This window comes from Atta colombica, unplaced genomic scaffold, assembly GCF_001594045.1.
Source record: "Atta colombica isolate Treedump-2 unplaced genomic scaffold, Acol1.0 scaffold248, whole genome shotgun sequence".
NCBI classification, from domain to species: domain Eukaryota; kingdom Metazoa; phylum Arthropoda; class Insecta; order Hymenoptera; family Formicidae; genus Atta; species Atta colombica.
This window is the reverse complement of record NW_017259346.1, coordinates 105,207-122,077: the sequence shown is the minus strand read 5'-3', so window position 1 is coordinate 122,077 and position 16,871 is coordinate 105,207. Positions and strand designations below refer to the sequence as shown.

Below are 16,871 nucleotides of genomic sequence, written 5' to 3'. Positions count from 1 at the left end.
GATCGCATATTTTGCGCTTCATTTCGCGGTTCCATTATTTATACCTACACGAAAAGAATAGCTTCGCTAATTTATCTAAAAATTAAGTGGAATACATATCTCTGATTTTATATTTGAAATAAATTATTTATCTACACGAATAGTTTTGCTGATTTAAGAAAATTTACATATATATAAATAAAGATTGATAATATTCTATATATCTTTTATAGAAAGGATATATAGAATATTATCAACCTTCATTTAAGTATGAATCATTAAAAAGAATAATATTGGAATATCTCAAAAATATCTCATATGCGAATAATTACTAATTACATTTAGAAGAATCGTTCAATATATAATTGAATAAATGTTAGAGATGCTACAAAGAAAAAGCACAAAATATATAATGATACTCGTTTATCAAAATCATGTAAAATAAGAGAAAGAATAAATTAAATAAATTGAATATTTTTCATACGCAACGCGACAGTTGAACATCCGAACGGCGCGACGACAACCGACGAAATGCGAGGGGGAGCGCGAATACGGCGAATAGCGAGGGGGAGCTCGAACAGCAAAGGGGAGCGGCTGCTACGTCATCACTTAGGCATTCGCAAGCATTCGCTCGGTGACCTCGAGCGAGACGAACGTGTTTTTTTATGTCGCTTCAAGTGTCGCATTAATTTGAGGGTGACCAAGTAATAAAGTTGCTAAAAATTAAGGTGTGTAGTATGTACTTATAGTTAAGAAACAGATCAAATGAAGTTATTTAAAATAATAAATTCTAAATAACTTTATATCCTTTTTATCCTTTTTATTAACTATTTAAAAATTAACTGAAATACATATCTTTTATTTTATATGTATTTGAAATAAGTTTCTGGAATCTATTTTTTATTTTTTATTTTAAATAAGTCGTATCAGTATTCCACCGTTTCCTGGATTCCTACAAATACTTTGAAGCAGTTTTTGATTGATCAATTAGCAAAATATTTTCTTTTAATTAGTAAATCAAATGCTTTGAAACATTTATAGTGATTTCGATCTCTAAATCGGTCATTATTTTTTCTTTTCAAATTTTTCCGTTTAAAAAAAGGTACGTATAAACCGTGATTTTTAATAAAAATTGGACGATCATTATTTTACAGATCGTAGAGGATGAACACTTCCTTCCTTGCTTTCCATATGAAAAGGATAAATATAAATCTGCACTTTATGGAGCGAACGTGGTATGAAATGTTTTACGGTTAATTAATATTCATTGCAATTTATCTTTGACAGCGGTATACCGATAGCGATGTCGGTGTGATTACGCCTCTTTCACGGCAAGCTATTTTTGTCATTAAACTCAGTTCAAAGAGCACGTGGCGCAAAGGCTCTGATTTCCGAAAATAAACTCTAGCATTTGCGTAATCTCGTTGTCAGGATCAACTCACCGAACACGCGGTACAGAAATACGATTATGGGAAAGGAATTACACATTTCTCGTAAACGCAAACGCACGTGATTGCATTGTCAGCTACAACAGCTAAAACGATATTGTCTGATATAAACGGATTACTACAATTGCTATCATATATATATATATATATAGAGTTTCATTGCTGCTTCGTCTTTTGTGCTTTTGCACATTATTCTTCAAACTAATCGAAATAAAATATTTTTTTTTACTTTAAAACGAATTAGAATAGAGAAAATTATATACAATCACGTGCTATTTATGTTTAAAATTAAAATCTATCATTTGAAAAAAGCATTTAAAACTGAAAAAGATGCAGTCTCGCTTTTTTATTAACTTTTCGAAACAGATCATTAATGACAGTGGAATCTATTGAACCTATTCAAGTAAATCTCTTGTTAAAAATGTCAAACAATTCAATTTTTTTATTACACGTAAATTAATATTTTGTCACCTGCAAATTTGAAATATTTTTTAAAAATAGTATTTACTCTTTTTTATGTGAGTCATGTTTAAATTTGAAATGAATTAGTAAGGTCTAATTATCATAAATTGAATGGATTTTATAGATCCAGCATCAATAATTATGATGTAGATTTTTATGTATCAGTTCTGGAAGGTTAAAATTGATATCTGGATATAAAAGAAAATACAAAGATATGTGCTTTTTTAATAAATATTTTTCTATAAAAATAAACGATAGATAAAAGTTCTTTGTTATGATTTTAACTTATTATGTCTTCGATTCTCACAGAAGTCTCAGAGTTTCTATATTTCTGTATTTCTGATTGTAATTCCTAAACTTAAAATTCGAGACTTGCGAATTGAATTGCGCATTAATCTCTTTGAAACTTGAAACGTTCACGGAATATGAGTAGTCATGTGTACATTATTGCATGGTATATAAGATGTTTCATAACATCATCTGCTTCATCGAGCATGCCGTGATTTTATTTTCGACCGCGAGTAAAACTCATTGCGATAGCCGTTCGTCTTCCCATTACACTTTGAAATACAGAATACACGATAGTGGCTATACACTTATCAGTAATCAATAGCATCATTGTGCATTTTCTTTATATGCCTTTCGATATATACTGTATATGAGACCGGCATTGTGTTTTGATAATGTGGTATGCCGTATTGAGTATCGATATATGTAAATTACATTCCAATGTTACGAGCATCGCGTAACAAATGCAACTTACTGTGCGCGGAATAATAGGTATATCTCTATGAAGATAAATAAAACTTTATATTATTTTATACTTTACAGAATGATATAGTGTTATCAAAAATTTATCTATACATATTTATATTATCTATACATTTATATTATCTATACATTTATATTATCTATACATATTTTCTCTTAAGTATTTAAAAAATTTTTTTATCTCTCATATCAAAAGTATATTTTTATGATAAATACAATAATTAAAAAATTGTCACTTTTTATTTGCTTACAAAAAAATGGAAAATGAAAATTTCTCTGCAATCAATTATCACACTAAAATCACACTAAAATTAATATTACAAATTTTTCTAATTTAAAATGTTCAAACTTATTTTCTGAAAAGTCTTGTTGCAGCAAATGAACAATATATGCGATATTATCACTAATATATTCATGAAATACTTCATTTACTTTAAAATCTAAAAAATTTACTTTAACATCATTTGTGTCTTTAACTTTAAAACGTTTCTGTCGCATTTTTCACTGAAGATAATGTGGAATAGGTTTGAAATAAATAAAGTGATTAAAAATCAGACACAGGACTATATGATCTGATTTATTAATCGTACATGTGAAAGTAGCGTATCAATAATAAAATTTACAGAATTCTGATTCAGAATATATTTATAATTTATATCTATTTATAAATTTATAATTATTACTTATTTATAAATTATGGGGAGTTGCGGAACATTCGAATTCCGCGCTCGCACTAAGACTCAGACAGAATGTCTTCCAAAGTTTTATCATCATGGAGAGGCGAGTGTCCTAGCGTAGGATCGCTCTCGAGGAATTCGCGCAATTCAGACTCGAGGTCAGCCACCACGCCAGATGGTTCTGATGCACTCAGTAAAGACGGCGGCGTCTGACTGCTGTGCGTCATACCGATCTGCATTTGAATTGACGATGGCGGCTGATTCGCGCCCACAATACTGATATTTTGATTTTGCTGGCCGGTCGGACTCAGTAGATTCGCATTTTGAATTGGCGAGGGGGCCGGTAACAGATTCGACAGCACCTGATTGCTACCATTGCTCGGATTCGGCAGTAACGAACCGTCAGTGGCTATAGTGGGGTTGTGCGTGATCGGCTCGACTTCCATGGGCTCTGGTCCGCCCAAAGGTGCTATGCCCATAGCTCTACGTAATCCGTCGACCGGCGCGATCCCTGACGGTGGCAGTTTCTTTGCTATATCGGTGAGATTGTCTGTGATCTTCTCGGCAAGCATTACCTCCGTGTCCGCTGCTTTAGGAACATTGGAGAGATGGGCCGGTGGCGGTGCTGACAAACGCTCGTGTTGAACCTGCTTCAACCGGCCCAGCATTTGCGATGTGTCGTCAAGACGACTTTGTAGAGCGGCACGTTCCTCGCTATATTTAAAATCCTCTTCTGTAAATAGAAAAAAAACATGTAATTGTATAACGAAAGAGAAGTAATTTTAATCTCGAAATTATTGAATTATAATCGACAACATTATGAAACAAAATATTTTTTTTGGTGATTTGATTTTTTTTGATTTTTTTTTGACATTTTAAGATAAGAATAAGGAAACGATAATATTTTCAGTTACTTAAAATAATGCTAAATCATTCATTTTTATCGTTACTATAATTACCTAAATTGTCTAAGAAGTTTATGTCGATACCGAGATCCGATAGTGTCTTTAGTTGTTCGATATCAACCTTGACCTTATCCAGCAACGGAATGTTACGATTCACGTCTTGCATGGGTTTTTCCAATAAATGCTTGATCTTTTCCTCCTCTTCTCTCAGTCTTCGCTTTTCCTCGATGAATTTCTTCGTCTTCCTGTGATCGCCACCTGTGAGAATATCCAGCAGATCGTCGACCATGGTCAATGTGTAATCACAATCCTTGGCAAAGTCTAGGATAGATTCAGCGTATTGCACGGCAGTCTCGTCACCATATGTTTGATAGACTAGGTCGGTTTCTTCCTTGGTAAGATTCGCGAATGTCGAGTCATAGCTAGGTGCGTATGAACCGAACGCACCATAGTAGAGAGGTTTCACTGGCTTTGACATGTTCCTTCGATCCTCCCGGAATCCAGCCAATGCTCCAGTACCGTGATTCAATTTGCCTATCAACTGTCCTAAGGATACAGGTCTTTGATTGGTTCCAGGAATAATCCCGTCCCCGGGTACAATAATCTGCAGACTAGTAGTACCGTCCTTCTTCTGCCGCAGGAAACCCATCTTCGAATTGACCCTCTTCAAACTGAGTTTCTCCGCCGCAGCTTTAGCCGCACCTCTAGCCTGTTTCAGTATTTCTTCTGGCGTCAAGTCGTCCGGTATAGCCTCGAACTTTCCTAAACTAGCCAATCTCATTTTTCTTTGATTTTCTTTCCTAAGCTCTTCTGCCTCCTCATTACGTTCCTCCTGTTCGCGTTCCTGCTCTATCTGTTCCTCTGTCACAGGAGCATTCGGATTATTAAGATCTTCGTTGCCCAATTCAAATCCAAGTTCCTCCTTTGTAATATCGTTCATGTACATCAGGACTGGCCTAAGTTGCCGTAATTTCTCTGGAGTGACCATCTTCAAACCAACATGCAACAATTTCTTCGCCGCCTTGTAGTAGATGGTATCGGGATGATTATACGTCATGGCGTTGTCGCACATGAGCTTGAAATCATCCACGAATTCTTGCAAATTCTGATAATTATTGTCGTCTATCTTTTGCTTTATTGTACTGAAATCCATCGGATTCGTAATTATTTGAGAGTAACCAGGCGCAATGCTGTCTGTGACTGGCCAAGCAAAAAATTGCTGTGGATCCCGCTTTTCCATGGATCTCAATAAATGCTCCAATAACCTTTGGAGAGGTGTGCGTTCTGCTATCTTTCTGAGGACGCATGTTCTAGGCTCGCGATGTGGCGACAGAGAACTTACGTTACCAACACCGACCCTCAATTCGCCACCCGATGGCGGTCTGGGTGGCAACAACTGATTGTGATTGGTACAAATCTTCTTAGGCACAGGCTCGACCAGATTCTCATCGGCGTCACCAACTGATTCTTGACTCGATTCCTCTCTCCGTCTTTTCTTGTCTTTATGATGATGCTTGTGTCGTTTATCTTTCTTTTTCTTCTTCTTCTTGAGTTTTTTGTGACCAACATATCTATCATATTCTGCATCTCCTTGACTAACGGAATAGTTAAGACCCAATTGTTGTTGATAATGTTGCGAAAGCATTGTGATTTGACTTGGCGACTCGCTGCCGTGTTCGGGTGTTCCAGTACTACCTCCTACCTTTAAGATTAACTTCAGACTAGGCGTCTTATCCGTCGTTGTGTATTGACTTTCTGTCGAAGAAAAAGATATAGTTAGCCATCGTTTTGAGTACTTAAAATAATGTTTTTTTAAGCAGTGTACTAAAATTGTTGTTCTAAAAGCCAAATATATGATCTGTTGAAAAATATGCCACATGCAGCAATCAGGATATTTTGCGAAAAGATTATGCAAGACGAGATACAACATAGTAACACAAAAAAAATATGACGTCGGAAATGTTGCATGACATAAAGATACCGAAAGAAAGGAGGTGCAAATGATGAACAGATATAAAATCTACGGTAAGGAGAACACATAGGATAGGAATTGTATCAACGATGATGTAAAAATGATTTTATTAACAGGACATGTGACTTTGTTTTCACATTCAACAAACTGGAAGCGAGATGGAAGTAACTCGACTTATAAATCAAACAAATCTTAATATACGCTATAAAATAATCTTCATCGTTATATCAAATCGAATAATCGGCGGGAATAACCAGGGAGAGCAATCATTAAAATTGAAAATACCTCGCTAGGAGGTCAAGCGAAGCATATGTGGCTCTCAATGCCACGATACATAACAGCCAAGGGAATTATATGATTGAAGTGCAACAGGTTTGTGTGTGTGTGTGTGTGTGTGTGTGTGTGTGTGTGTGTGTGTAATCTATCTGTAATCTAAACACATATACTACTCCCTTGCCACAAGGAGGAATTCTTATTGTAGGATCTTGTTGCACTTCAACGGGTTCAACAGACAAAAAAAAGAAAGGGTTTGGGGCATTTGATAATTTTCGAAGCACAGCTAGCTTCTGTCGTGCGACCAGTCCATGTCCGTTGTTACACGTCACTTACTTCCACGTCGCGCCTGTTGCTGCGGAACGCTCGGTTTATACTTTCGTATCCACCTCGCTTCTACTCCAACCTCACTCTCAGTTTGTCCGTGGTGAAAACGAAGTCAACATTCCTGTGCATCATTAAACTATGAGTATGAGAAGGATCCCAATGAAAATTGGAAAGAGTGTGGACCATTTTACAAATTGAGGCGCAAAGATTGACGGTCCATCACCCCAAAGCATTCTCATTTTTCATTCGAATCCTTTTTTTAAATGATGATTGACATAAAAGTACACAGCTTAGTTTGGTGCGATGTAATGATGCTGCAGTAACATATACATTCTTATAAATCTAATTATATTTCTAGCATGGAGGAAGCTACACTATGGAGCTTCCTCGTCACGCCTCCATGTAGATTATGATTCAACTTACTTTTCGTTCTATTCTATGCCTATATCTACCAATATAGATTAACTTTAGTCTAATTTATCTTTTTATACTTTTTAAGCCTGGAGATAGGTTGCTTTCCTTTTAGGAGACACAGTCGGCACGAATGTCGTTCATCTTTGCATTCAATGAATAACAAAAATAAAACTTTATTTGTTATCATGTTTCCTAAAAGGAAAGCACTAAAGATAAAAAGTAAATCGATTAATTTCACGTTATCAATAGTAATATAGTGGGAATTACATGGATACCTCATGTTATTATTCACACCGATATTTTCTTTTCAAATTGTACATTGCTAGAAATGAACATAACAATTAGAAAAAAAAATGAAGAGTAAGTTGAACTGAGAATTAATCTATATTGGAAACTAGAGATCTTATAATAGAGTCCGGCTACGAACGATTTTGTCAAACTCCAACAAGAAAAAAGTATATAATTTCTCCCTGTATATACAATAACTTTCAGCAGAAAAAGCACTTCTGCAAATATAAAATTCTTTAATGTAACTGGTTTTGTCCTTAGTTCCTTATTAGGTATAAATGTATAAATCAATCATATTAAAAAATTTTACAACAGCTGCAAAGCTGCTTTTTCTACTGAACACAATTAATGTCTCATTCTAACTCCTTCTACTGTGTTTCACTCTTTACAACTTTAAGATTGTGGAGTGAGATAATATATATACACACATACAAGAAGAAATTATATATATCTTTCTCTCTTGCAAGATTTTGACAAAATCACTCATGGCCAATTTCTGATATAGGATCTTTAGTAGAAACGAGCATACACTGTTTGACACAGATCTTGACATTACATTGATACAGGCTATTTATTTGTCGAAACGAGACGACCGACGACAGTTTTTTATCGGACAATTGACGGATTAAATGAGCGGCAGAAAAGAAGAAAGTTTCGAAGTTTAAAACTAGAAGAAAATCGTCGCAAACCGTCGAAGACGCAAGGTACGACCGGGAATTTCGATCAACTGGAGAAAATCGCGGCACATCGTTACCACTCGTTCCTCACCTTCGTGCCTCTCGCGCTTATGCTTTTTGTGCTTCTTTGAGCCCATGTCTCGAACACTTCCAACCGCAGGTTCGTATTTCGAAATCAAGTATCGGCGTCCTTTGCGTGAGTTACTGCAACGGCCTACGAGAGTGCCGCGCTCCGTTGCGTACACAGACAACACGCGCGGCGGCGGCCATTGATGATGTCACGTTCACCGTTCACCGTTCCGCCGTTTCGCCGTTCCTCTCGTTTCGACTCGCCGTCATGGCGGCGCGTCGCGCGCGTCATTTGAATATTTCGAATGACGTTTTATGTTCTATCTGACTTTCTCATCAAGAATTTAGACATCACACACTGGAGATACCGCATTTAAATTCACAAATCAAAAAAGGTTATATTGACTGAAAATTCGCGACAAAAAGCGTGAATCGATTTAATTTCAGCAAAGCGAACGAAAAGGTATATCCTTGATGAAAATTTTTCTCAAAATTCTTCATGTTTCAGTATTTTTATGTAAATTTCAGAATTGTTTAGAATCTTTGTACAATTTTATAATTTTAGAAAATTTCTCAGATTTTATATACAAAATAAACTTTACAGAAGTGCTGAAAGAGTCTAAATTTTTTTTTAGAATTTCGAAATATTCTAAGATTTCTAAGTTTTTTCATTCTGTAATTTCTGAAAAAGTTGAAGATTTTTTTAGAAATCTTCATAAATCTAAAATGTTAGTTTTGAAAATATTATAAAATATGAGTATTTTTTTCACCAAGGTGGTAACAATTTTTTGTTAAAATTCATATAATTTTTCAGAATTTTTAAAAATTTCTATATAATTTTACTTTAACTTTTAACTTTTTGAAAAATTATTGATTTTTTGATACGAATTAAAATACTGAGGAAGTCTAAAAATCTTTCCTCATACATATAAATTCCAAAATATTATAAGAATTGTCACTCTATTCCAATCTTTAATTTCCAAAGAAAATTTATAAACTCTGAAAAAGTTTAAGACACTTTTTAAGAAATCTTCATAAACTTAAAATACGACAAATTCTTAAAAATATTATGAGACATTATGACAGTTTTTTTTACCAAGGATACTTCGCGTCGATGAGATTCTCGGTGACTTCCATCGTGAAAAGAACGAGAGAGAATAACAAACAAAGGAAGATGGAGAGAAAGGATCTTGATGTATACATTTCATCTGGAATCCTCACTCCGACGAGATATTTTCATTCTCGGCCTCGGTGACGAGATCGTCTCATACTCTCGATGTCGAGAATGAGAAAGCATCACAAAAGTACACCCGGCTAAGTTACTCACACGAAAGTCGACTTGCGTTTCGAAGATGGCGACCGTTGCGAGTTTACGAGCGTTCATCCGTTCATACCACGTACGTCGTACGCTTGACGGACGGGCGGAAAACCTTCCCTAACCTACAAAGGTGGTTCGCGAGCCGGCGAGCGACGTTATCGGACGCCGCGACAAGATACTCACCTGCGCTGATCGTGCGGCACGTAAACGACAAGATCCTCCCGGTGGTCGGCCAGCGACTCACCTCGCGCGACGACCGACGACTCGGCGACGCGATACGCGATTAAAGGGACGGCTCTATCAGCTGTTTCGCGCTCGAAACGCCAGACGATGCGAGAGGAAGCGAGAGAGAGAGAGAGAGAGAGAGAAAATGAGAGAGACAGGGAAACGCCGCTCGCGCGTTCCTGCGGGTTGCGACTGGCAAGAAAAAAAATGGAAAGAAGGAAAGAGTAACACAAAAGGAGAGGAATACCGCACGTACTCCCGCGCCGTTCTCGACTGAACTTTCGCAATCGCGCCTCGCGCCCTTCTGTGAAATCACCGTTCGTGGAACGCGAGATAATAAAAGACGGTTATACGATGACAGACACGCCGGGTCGGTAAAAATAAAATTTTGTCTCCCCCCGACCTTCACCTTCGGCGCGACGTGTGATTTTAGATTATCTCCGCAAATGGTGTCGCGCAGCATCATGGAGTAAAGTAAAACGACACTGGATTTGACATTGAGTGCTTTCACGAAGTCACTCCGGTTTCTAGAGACAAAGTAAAGAAAATCATGTCGATATCTACGCGTAATTAGAGATGAAAAACTGGTTTTTTTTTACTTTGGAGTGAAATCCGAGTAGAAAATCGAGATTTTTCAATTAAAAAAGTATATTATTTTTTAGCAAAAATCTACACTCTAAAAATATCCATTTAACATCATTCGATATTTAGATAAATGTATAATTCTCATCGTGTTATATCAGCATTATCATGATGTGGATTTGAATCTATTGTTATATTAATACCATCATGATGTGAATTTAAAATAAAATACATAGTTTATTATCAACACCAAGGTGTGGTTTGAAACTCGTAATTTAATATCTCATCATATTAATATCAACACCGACATGGTGTTGAAATTACATAAACACCGTATGCTGTTAAATCCACACAAATGTATTTTTAGAGTGTAATAAAGAAAATATATTAGTAATAGAATTTTTATTCTTTTTGATATTCATCGTTAAAATGTTTGATATCTATATTATTTAATATCTTTTGTCTTTATAACTTTATAAATATCGAGGAAACGTTTTTGCCTTGTTGTAAAGTCTAATGGGTTGATAACTCCTTTTCGAAACTGGATCTGACAAGTATCTGTCGTCACTTATTGTGAGTCATTACATTACAATTTCATTGTTTAGCAGGGGTGGCCAACCCGCAGCACGCAAAGCATTCTCATTAATTCTCGGTAACGTGCCTAAATGAATGGAAAAATTCCATGTGAATTATAAATCAACAAAATATACCATCAAATGTCCACAGAAAATACATATTCGAGTAAAAGACTTTTAGGGCGGAATAAAAATTTTTTTTATCAAAATTCTTATTCAAACTTGTCACAATACGTACTGTCAGAGAAAAATTTAGAACATTCAAAATGATACGTTAAAATAACAACTTTTAAATTTATTTTTTACTTTTACATATTCTGGCTGCATTTCATTTTTAAGTAAACTACTTATTTTTAAACGAATGTAAAACAGAATATAGTAAAAGAAATACATTTTGTTAAATAGAAGAAATTTTTTGCTCAATTCAAAAGAAAAAAGTATAATATTGCAGTCTTTTTTTTCTTAATTCTGTAGTACACCAAAAATTTTTAACCTTTATTGTAACCTTTATTGTAACAGACAAGATTGATCATCTCTGATTTACTATTATTTTTACATGGGAAGCTTTTGAATAAATGGAAAAATTTTATGTGAGTTAAATCAATAAAACTATACTATCAAATATCTACAGAAAATACATATTGGAGTAAAATATTTTTAGGGCGAAGTAGAAAATTAGTAAAAAGTTATTAGCATAAAACATTCATCTTGGTTCGTAATCCTTTTATGTTATTTATTTATTATTAAATTATTGAACAGTTTTCTATTAAATTTTAAAACTTCAAGTTTTTATTTTTTTTTTTATAATTTTTATCTCTGCGTGCAACAATTCACGAACAAACGGCGAGAACGGACGAGTACTTGCGCATAATCAATAATGTTTTATGCATTATGTCTCGGGCGAGATGCAGACAGAAAATGATTTTCTGATAGAAATAAAAAAATAGTAGTTTATCTATGCAGCTTGTCGTCTGAACGATGGCGTTGTCGAGATAACGAATCTTGTCCTAAAAAATAAGTTACACAATCTCTACCTTGAAAAAGAAACAAGCAGGAAAGAAGGCTTTTCTCCGATTACTCGATTTTGTGTAACGGTGATACCGCATCACATAACCCTGAAATCGCTTCTTTTTCAAAAGCACCTGCCTTCTAACAATTTCGACCGATTTTAATGTGTAAACTTTATTTACTCGTTGGGAAGTGAAAATCTGTTATGTCCATGTTTTCTTCAATTATTGTCCAAAATATAGATTAAAGAAGATCGATGTTCAGAGATTAATGATTTTATTATAAGAGTGTTTCTCGACGCATTATCTGCTAAAGACAGATATTCTTGAAGTCATTTTGAGACGAAAATTTTAATGACAAAACGGCTATAATAATTTTTGAATTATGATGATTTGAAGTTAGCAAATATTATATTGTCTAAAATTGGCGCATTCAGATGGTACAAATAATTGTTTCTTGTTAATATCGATATAAATATTTCTTAGGCGAAAATAAAATTACTGATATTTTTAATTATTCATATTTATTATGTTAAAAAATATTTAGTTTGTATACATTATGTGTATTAGAATTTTTGTCATAAAATGATTTTAGGAACCTGCCATTAGTATGGTGCTCGAGTTTGAAACATCATGTATATGTATGTATATACATTTTTATTATATGTATATATGTATGTTATTTAATTTAAAGATGAAAAGTTAAAGTAATCTTTAACTATTATCAAATAATTTTTATCTTCGGATAACTTCCAAATCAAAAGTACCAGTTCTCGTTTGATCACTGAAGTCAAGTGACGGTTGAGCACGGTTAGTACTTGGTGGATGGGTGTGATCGCTTTGGAACACTGTGTGTTGTCCTTCAGTTTTTTTACTCCAGATTGAAAATAAATTCTATAAAAGACTTCTTTTTTTTTAGATTCGACACTTGTTAATAAATTGTTAATGTTTATTTTCTACAACTAAAACTTTTTAAATAAAAAATCTCTTCCATTATTATAATCTTGCATTCACTATAAGTGAGTATAAACATGGAATATAAACATATCCACAAAGAGTGACATGTCCATAAAATTGAGCTTCACATTTCTCCTAAAAATTTTATCCTATATATGTATTGCCCTCAGGAGAAAAAAAGTTATGATTTTTACAAAACCTAATATTTCACATACAAATGAAAAAAAAATATTTTAAGCTTTAAAATATTGAAAAAAGCAATTCATTAATGCAAAAAATATTGTTTATTTAACAGAATTGATAAATCTTTCGAAAAAATTCTGGATATGCCCATAGATATTTGTTAGAAATAATCATACAAGAGTCGGTTAATTTCGTCAGAAACATTGTGTTTTTTATCTGAAATCATCTCGGTCTATACGTCAGTTATGAACTTGCTAATTACGTCACTGCGCACCCACGCCCGCGATGAATGGTGGTGCAACCCGTGAGAGAGCGAACTGGACACACCCTATATCGTGCACGATTACGGAATAAAGAATGTAGGAATATATCGAGTTACGAACTCACGGGTTCTCTTTGTTGCCAATTTAATGTCCACTCCCTTACTGATTGTGAATAAGTCCTATCCTCCAGTCTCCTTGCACTTTTCACGTGAATCATTCGTTTTTATCTTTTTACTTTCGTTCTTGGCTTTACTGTCCCTTTTACATCCATTGTCTTTTTAACATTTTTATGATAAGCTTTCTTTATTTCACTTTTCCATTTCGCAGTTATTAGCACGCCAAAAATTCAATTCAATTTAGCTAGAAATAAAATTCAATTTTATTTTTTAAAATTATATTTTTCTGAATGTATGAATAATTTGGTGCTTAAATAAAAAGTCATAAAATTCTTCACACATCAGTTGATAATTTATTTCACATTTATTATTTTTACATTTATTATTTTCACGTTTAAAAGAGGAACAATTCGTAACTAGGTTCTTAATTTGGGACAAAAATTGGAACGTTTTATAAAAGGGAATGAAGAATTAAAATTTGAGACTGTTCCTCCTAATTTAAAATGATTGGTTATTTTAATTTCGATACCTGTAAGCTGATAGAAATATAACTTTTATAGAGAACGCAAATAAACGAAAAGATCAAAACAGACCTACAATTCTTATATTTTTATGATTAAGTACAATCTTAAGCCATGTTATAAGCCAATCAGAGAAGATGTATTAACATCTTAAGACATTATTTAAAACGGTTTTAAAATAATTAAAATAAATTTAAAATAAAAGCGGAATAATGCCCATTATTTCTTGTCCCAGGACAATGGACTCCAATTCTTCTTCGATATACCACGTTACCCTCCCTTTCACCCTCCCGCGCGTAACTATCGCGTCGCTCCTGCTGCTCCCCAGTCACTGCCCTTACCCCCACTCCGTCGCGCCATTCCGCGTGAAGATAACGCCGAGCCGGTCGCGGCTCGCGACGGCGTTCAGCCGGCGACGCGCACAGTAGCGTCCTGTAATTTCACGTTGGTGAATGGGGAGTGCGCACGCGAGTGGTCGCGTGCGAATGTGCCGATTCTTACACATCGATTGTCATTGTTGTCCTATGTGTCGCGCGTCGCGGATGATCGAATAGCGAATTTAGCCTCCCATCCCTCATCCGCACCGTCCCTCGCAGGAAGAAGCGAAGAGAAGAACAGTGGCAGAGCAGTGACAGAGGGCAGCAAGCAGAAGAAGAGGCATGGAGAGGTTTCGTGTGACGCCGGCGAGCAACGCTGCGAGCTACAGTCCACAGCCGGTGCGCGATTATGGTGAGTTTGTTTGCTCCGTTTGTCTCTGAGTATGAAAGAACGTGTACTGCACACAAGCGTTTGTTATTTCTGTGCGCGAAGGAAAGAGATACTTCTCTTACCACGTGCTCTTTGTGGAAAGTATCCGCGCTCGCGTGCGCGCGATATGTGTTTTTATGCGAAAATGCAACCCACCATGTTGCGCGCGATCGTCGCTCGCAGCTGGCTTCGCGTCGCTTTCACGTCGACGACATGGCTAGCGCATGTCGCAGGTCGAAACCCTAGCGCCACGTGATCTCTTTGAACGTCTAGAAAAAGATCTGAGCGATTGAAATGAAAAATAGGCATATGTTTTCATGTAGAAACCCCTTTGAGTGTCATAACGAACAGTTGTTTATCGAGCAATAATCGGATATTTTTTTGAAGAACTTGGAATCAGATTATTCAAGCAGAATAAGGTCGCGATAATGTCAAAGTAATGTTAAAATGAATGCGATCCAAAAGTGACTTTTAATTAGAGTTGTTACTTTTGACAATTTTAACAATTCGAAGCTTTGAAAAGAGTTGAATTTATAAAATTAATTAAATCTTTGAAGTTTAAAATGCTTTGAAGCTTTGAATCTTTGAAGTTGTCAAAAGTAACAGTCCTATTTTTAATTCTCCGGAGTTAGAAATTACCAGCCATACTCTTTCAAGAATACATATACTTTTTATGATCATAAAACTCTTTTTTCTGGTCATTAAAATTTTAAATTAAAATTATATTAATAATAATTATTAATCGAAATTAAAAATTTTATTTTATTAAATATCTAAATTTAATACATAAAAAAATCATCATATTCCGCCCTTGGATTATTTTTCTTTAAAAAGTACATATAAGCTATGTGGATTATCTCCATATTCATTTTTGGAATGCCAACATTTCGATAACGTTGCAATTCACTTTTTGTTAAGGCAAAGAGCAGATATTGAGCCTGATACTGAATTGTTTACTGAGGTGATCGAAGGATTTTTCTTATATATGTAAAAGTATAATATATATACATATGTATACTCTTTCTTGTGATTCAGATATGGTAATTCTATTCGGAGCTGACGCCAAAATCTGTAACACAATTGTAGACTTGGGTCGTATTAGATCTGTGAAAAGTGTTTAATATACATGTTGATTAAATTAATTTCAAAGAACTAAAGTGACATAACTTGTACAAAAGAGAATACAAGTTCTTTAATGATTCTAATGTCTTTTAATGAAATTTGCAGATATAACATAAAGGAAATTAAATTGTTTGACATTTGTGTAAAATAATTACTACGGTAACAGATAGAATTAAAAATTAATAGTAAATTCACAAATATAATAATTTTTATTTTTTATCTTAACGTTTTCACAAAGAAAATTGTTATTCTTATTCTTATCTATTATTAGAATCTTTACTTCAAACAACATTGCGTAGTAGATCTACCGCTTGCTTCGGATGATTAATGATAATCATTCTGGAACCATTTTGACGTCATTTTAATGACTATTACTATTTCTTATTCTGCTTGAGATATCGATATTCAGAAAACGAGTAATTTTTTGCAAAATAGAGCGAATCAATGATTGAATTTTAATAGTCGTTGACGATCGTCAACGACTTGTGTTAAGGAGATATCTTTACCAAGAAATGTTAAAAATACGCCGTGACGATGGGAATTAATCATAGAAAATCAAAATAGAAGAAAATCGTTTCACATTGTTGCAGAACGAAACATTTGGCTAGACAATAGATATAATAGCGAAGCTGATCAAGCGCAAGTTGATAAAGGATGTTCGCAAACATTCGCGATATGAATAACATTAACTTTGCCACATTCACTTACATTTGCATAAACAATTACATTCAATTATTTTCATTCCATATCGCTGGGGGGTAATGTATAGGGGATGTCTCTCCGCAATAAGAATCCAGAGAATTTATGTTTTAGAATTTGAGTATGGAGCCACAAAATTATTTTTATTTTAAATAAAATTTAGAATTATAATAATTATTATATTTATTTTATTTATAATAATTATAATAATTTTATTTTATTTTGTTTTATAATTGTTTTATTACATGATGCTTCTTATTCTTCTGTTTTAAGATGTTTTTACAAAGTCTTATA

At 34.3% G+C, this 16,871-nt stretch overlaps 2 protein-coding genes across 4 annotated transcripts in view; one reads left to right on the top strand and one right to left on the bottom strand.

Moving 5' to 3' along the window:
• Positions 1 to 3,218: 3,218 nt before the first annotated feature.
• On the bottom strand, positions 3,219 to 9,858 carry LOC108688890 (bromodomain-containing protein 7). 3 transcript variants are annotated; one of them, XM_018195423.1, is made up of 3 exons: positions 9,764 to 9,858; positions 4,297 to 5,997; positions 3,219 to 4,070 (listed from the first exon to the last, which is right to left on the bottom strand). In XM_018195423.1, the coding sequence occupies exons 2-3, from the start codon at positions 5,885 to 5,887 to the stop codon at positions 3,394 to 3,396; spliced, it is 2,268 nt and encodes a 755-aa protein (XP_018050912.1). In that variant the 5' UTR covers positions 5,888 to 5,997; positions 9,764 to 9,858; the 3' UTR covers positions 3,219 to 3,393. The 3 variants fall into 3 exon arrangements, with proteins under 3 accessions (XP_018050912.1, XP_018050910.1, XP_018050911.1); XM_018195421.1 differs by lacking the exon at positions 9,764 to 9,858 and adding an exon at positions 8,285 to 8,462; XM_018195422.1 differs by lacking the exon at positions 9,764 to 9,858 and adding an exon at positions 6,824 to 6,926.
• Positions 9,859 to 14,439: 4,581 nt separating this feature from the next.
• LOC108688921 (solute carrier family 12 member 7) overlaps positions 14,440 to 16,871 on the top strand; it is a 92,843-nt gene continuing 90,411 nt past the window's right edge. The window contains exon 1 of the mRNA XM_018195472.1: positions 14,440 to 14,738. Within this exon, the coding sequence (XP_018050961.1) occupies positions 14,669 to 14,738 (70 nt within the window). The 5' untranslated portion in view covers positions 14,440 to 14,668. The remainder of the gene's footprint in view (positions 14,739 to 16,871) is intronic.

Bases quoted from the DNA above. Each gene is read 5' to 3' on its own strand.
- LOC108688890 (XM_018195421.1), bottom strand. From the start codon at position 8,330: ATGGGCTCAAAGAAGCACAAAAAGCATAAGCGCGAGAGGCACGAAG. The intron at 5,998-8,284 runs GTGAGGAACGAG...TTTCTTCGACAG, and splicing joins TAAGCGCGAGAGGCACGAAG to AAAGTCAATACACAACGACG. The intron at 4,071-4,296 runs GTAATTATAGTA...TTCTATTTACAG, and splicing joins AAACTTCTTAGACAATTTAG to AAGAGGATTTTAAATATAGC.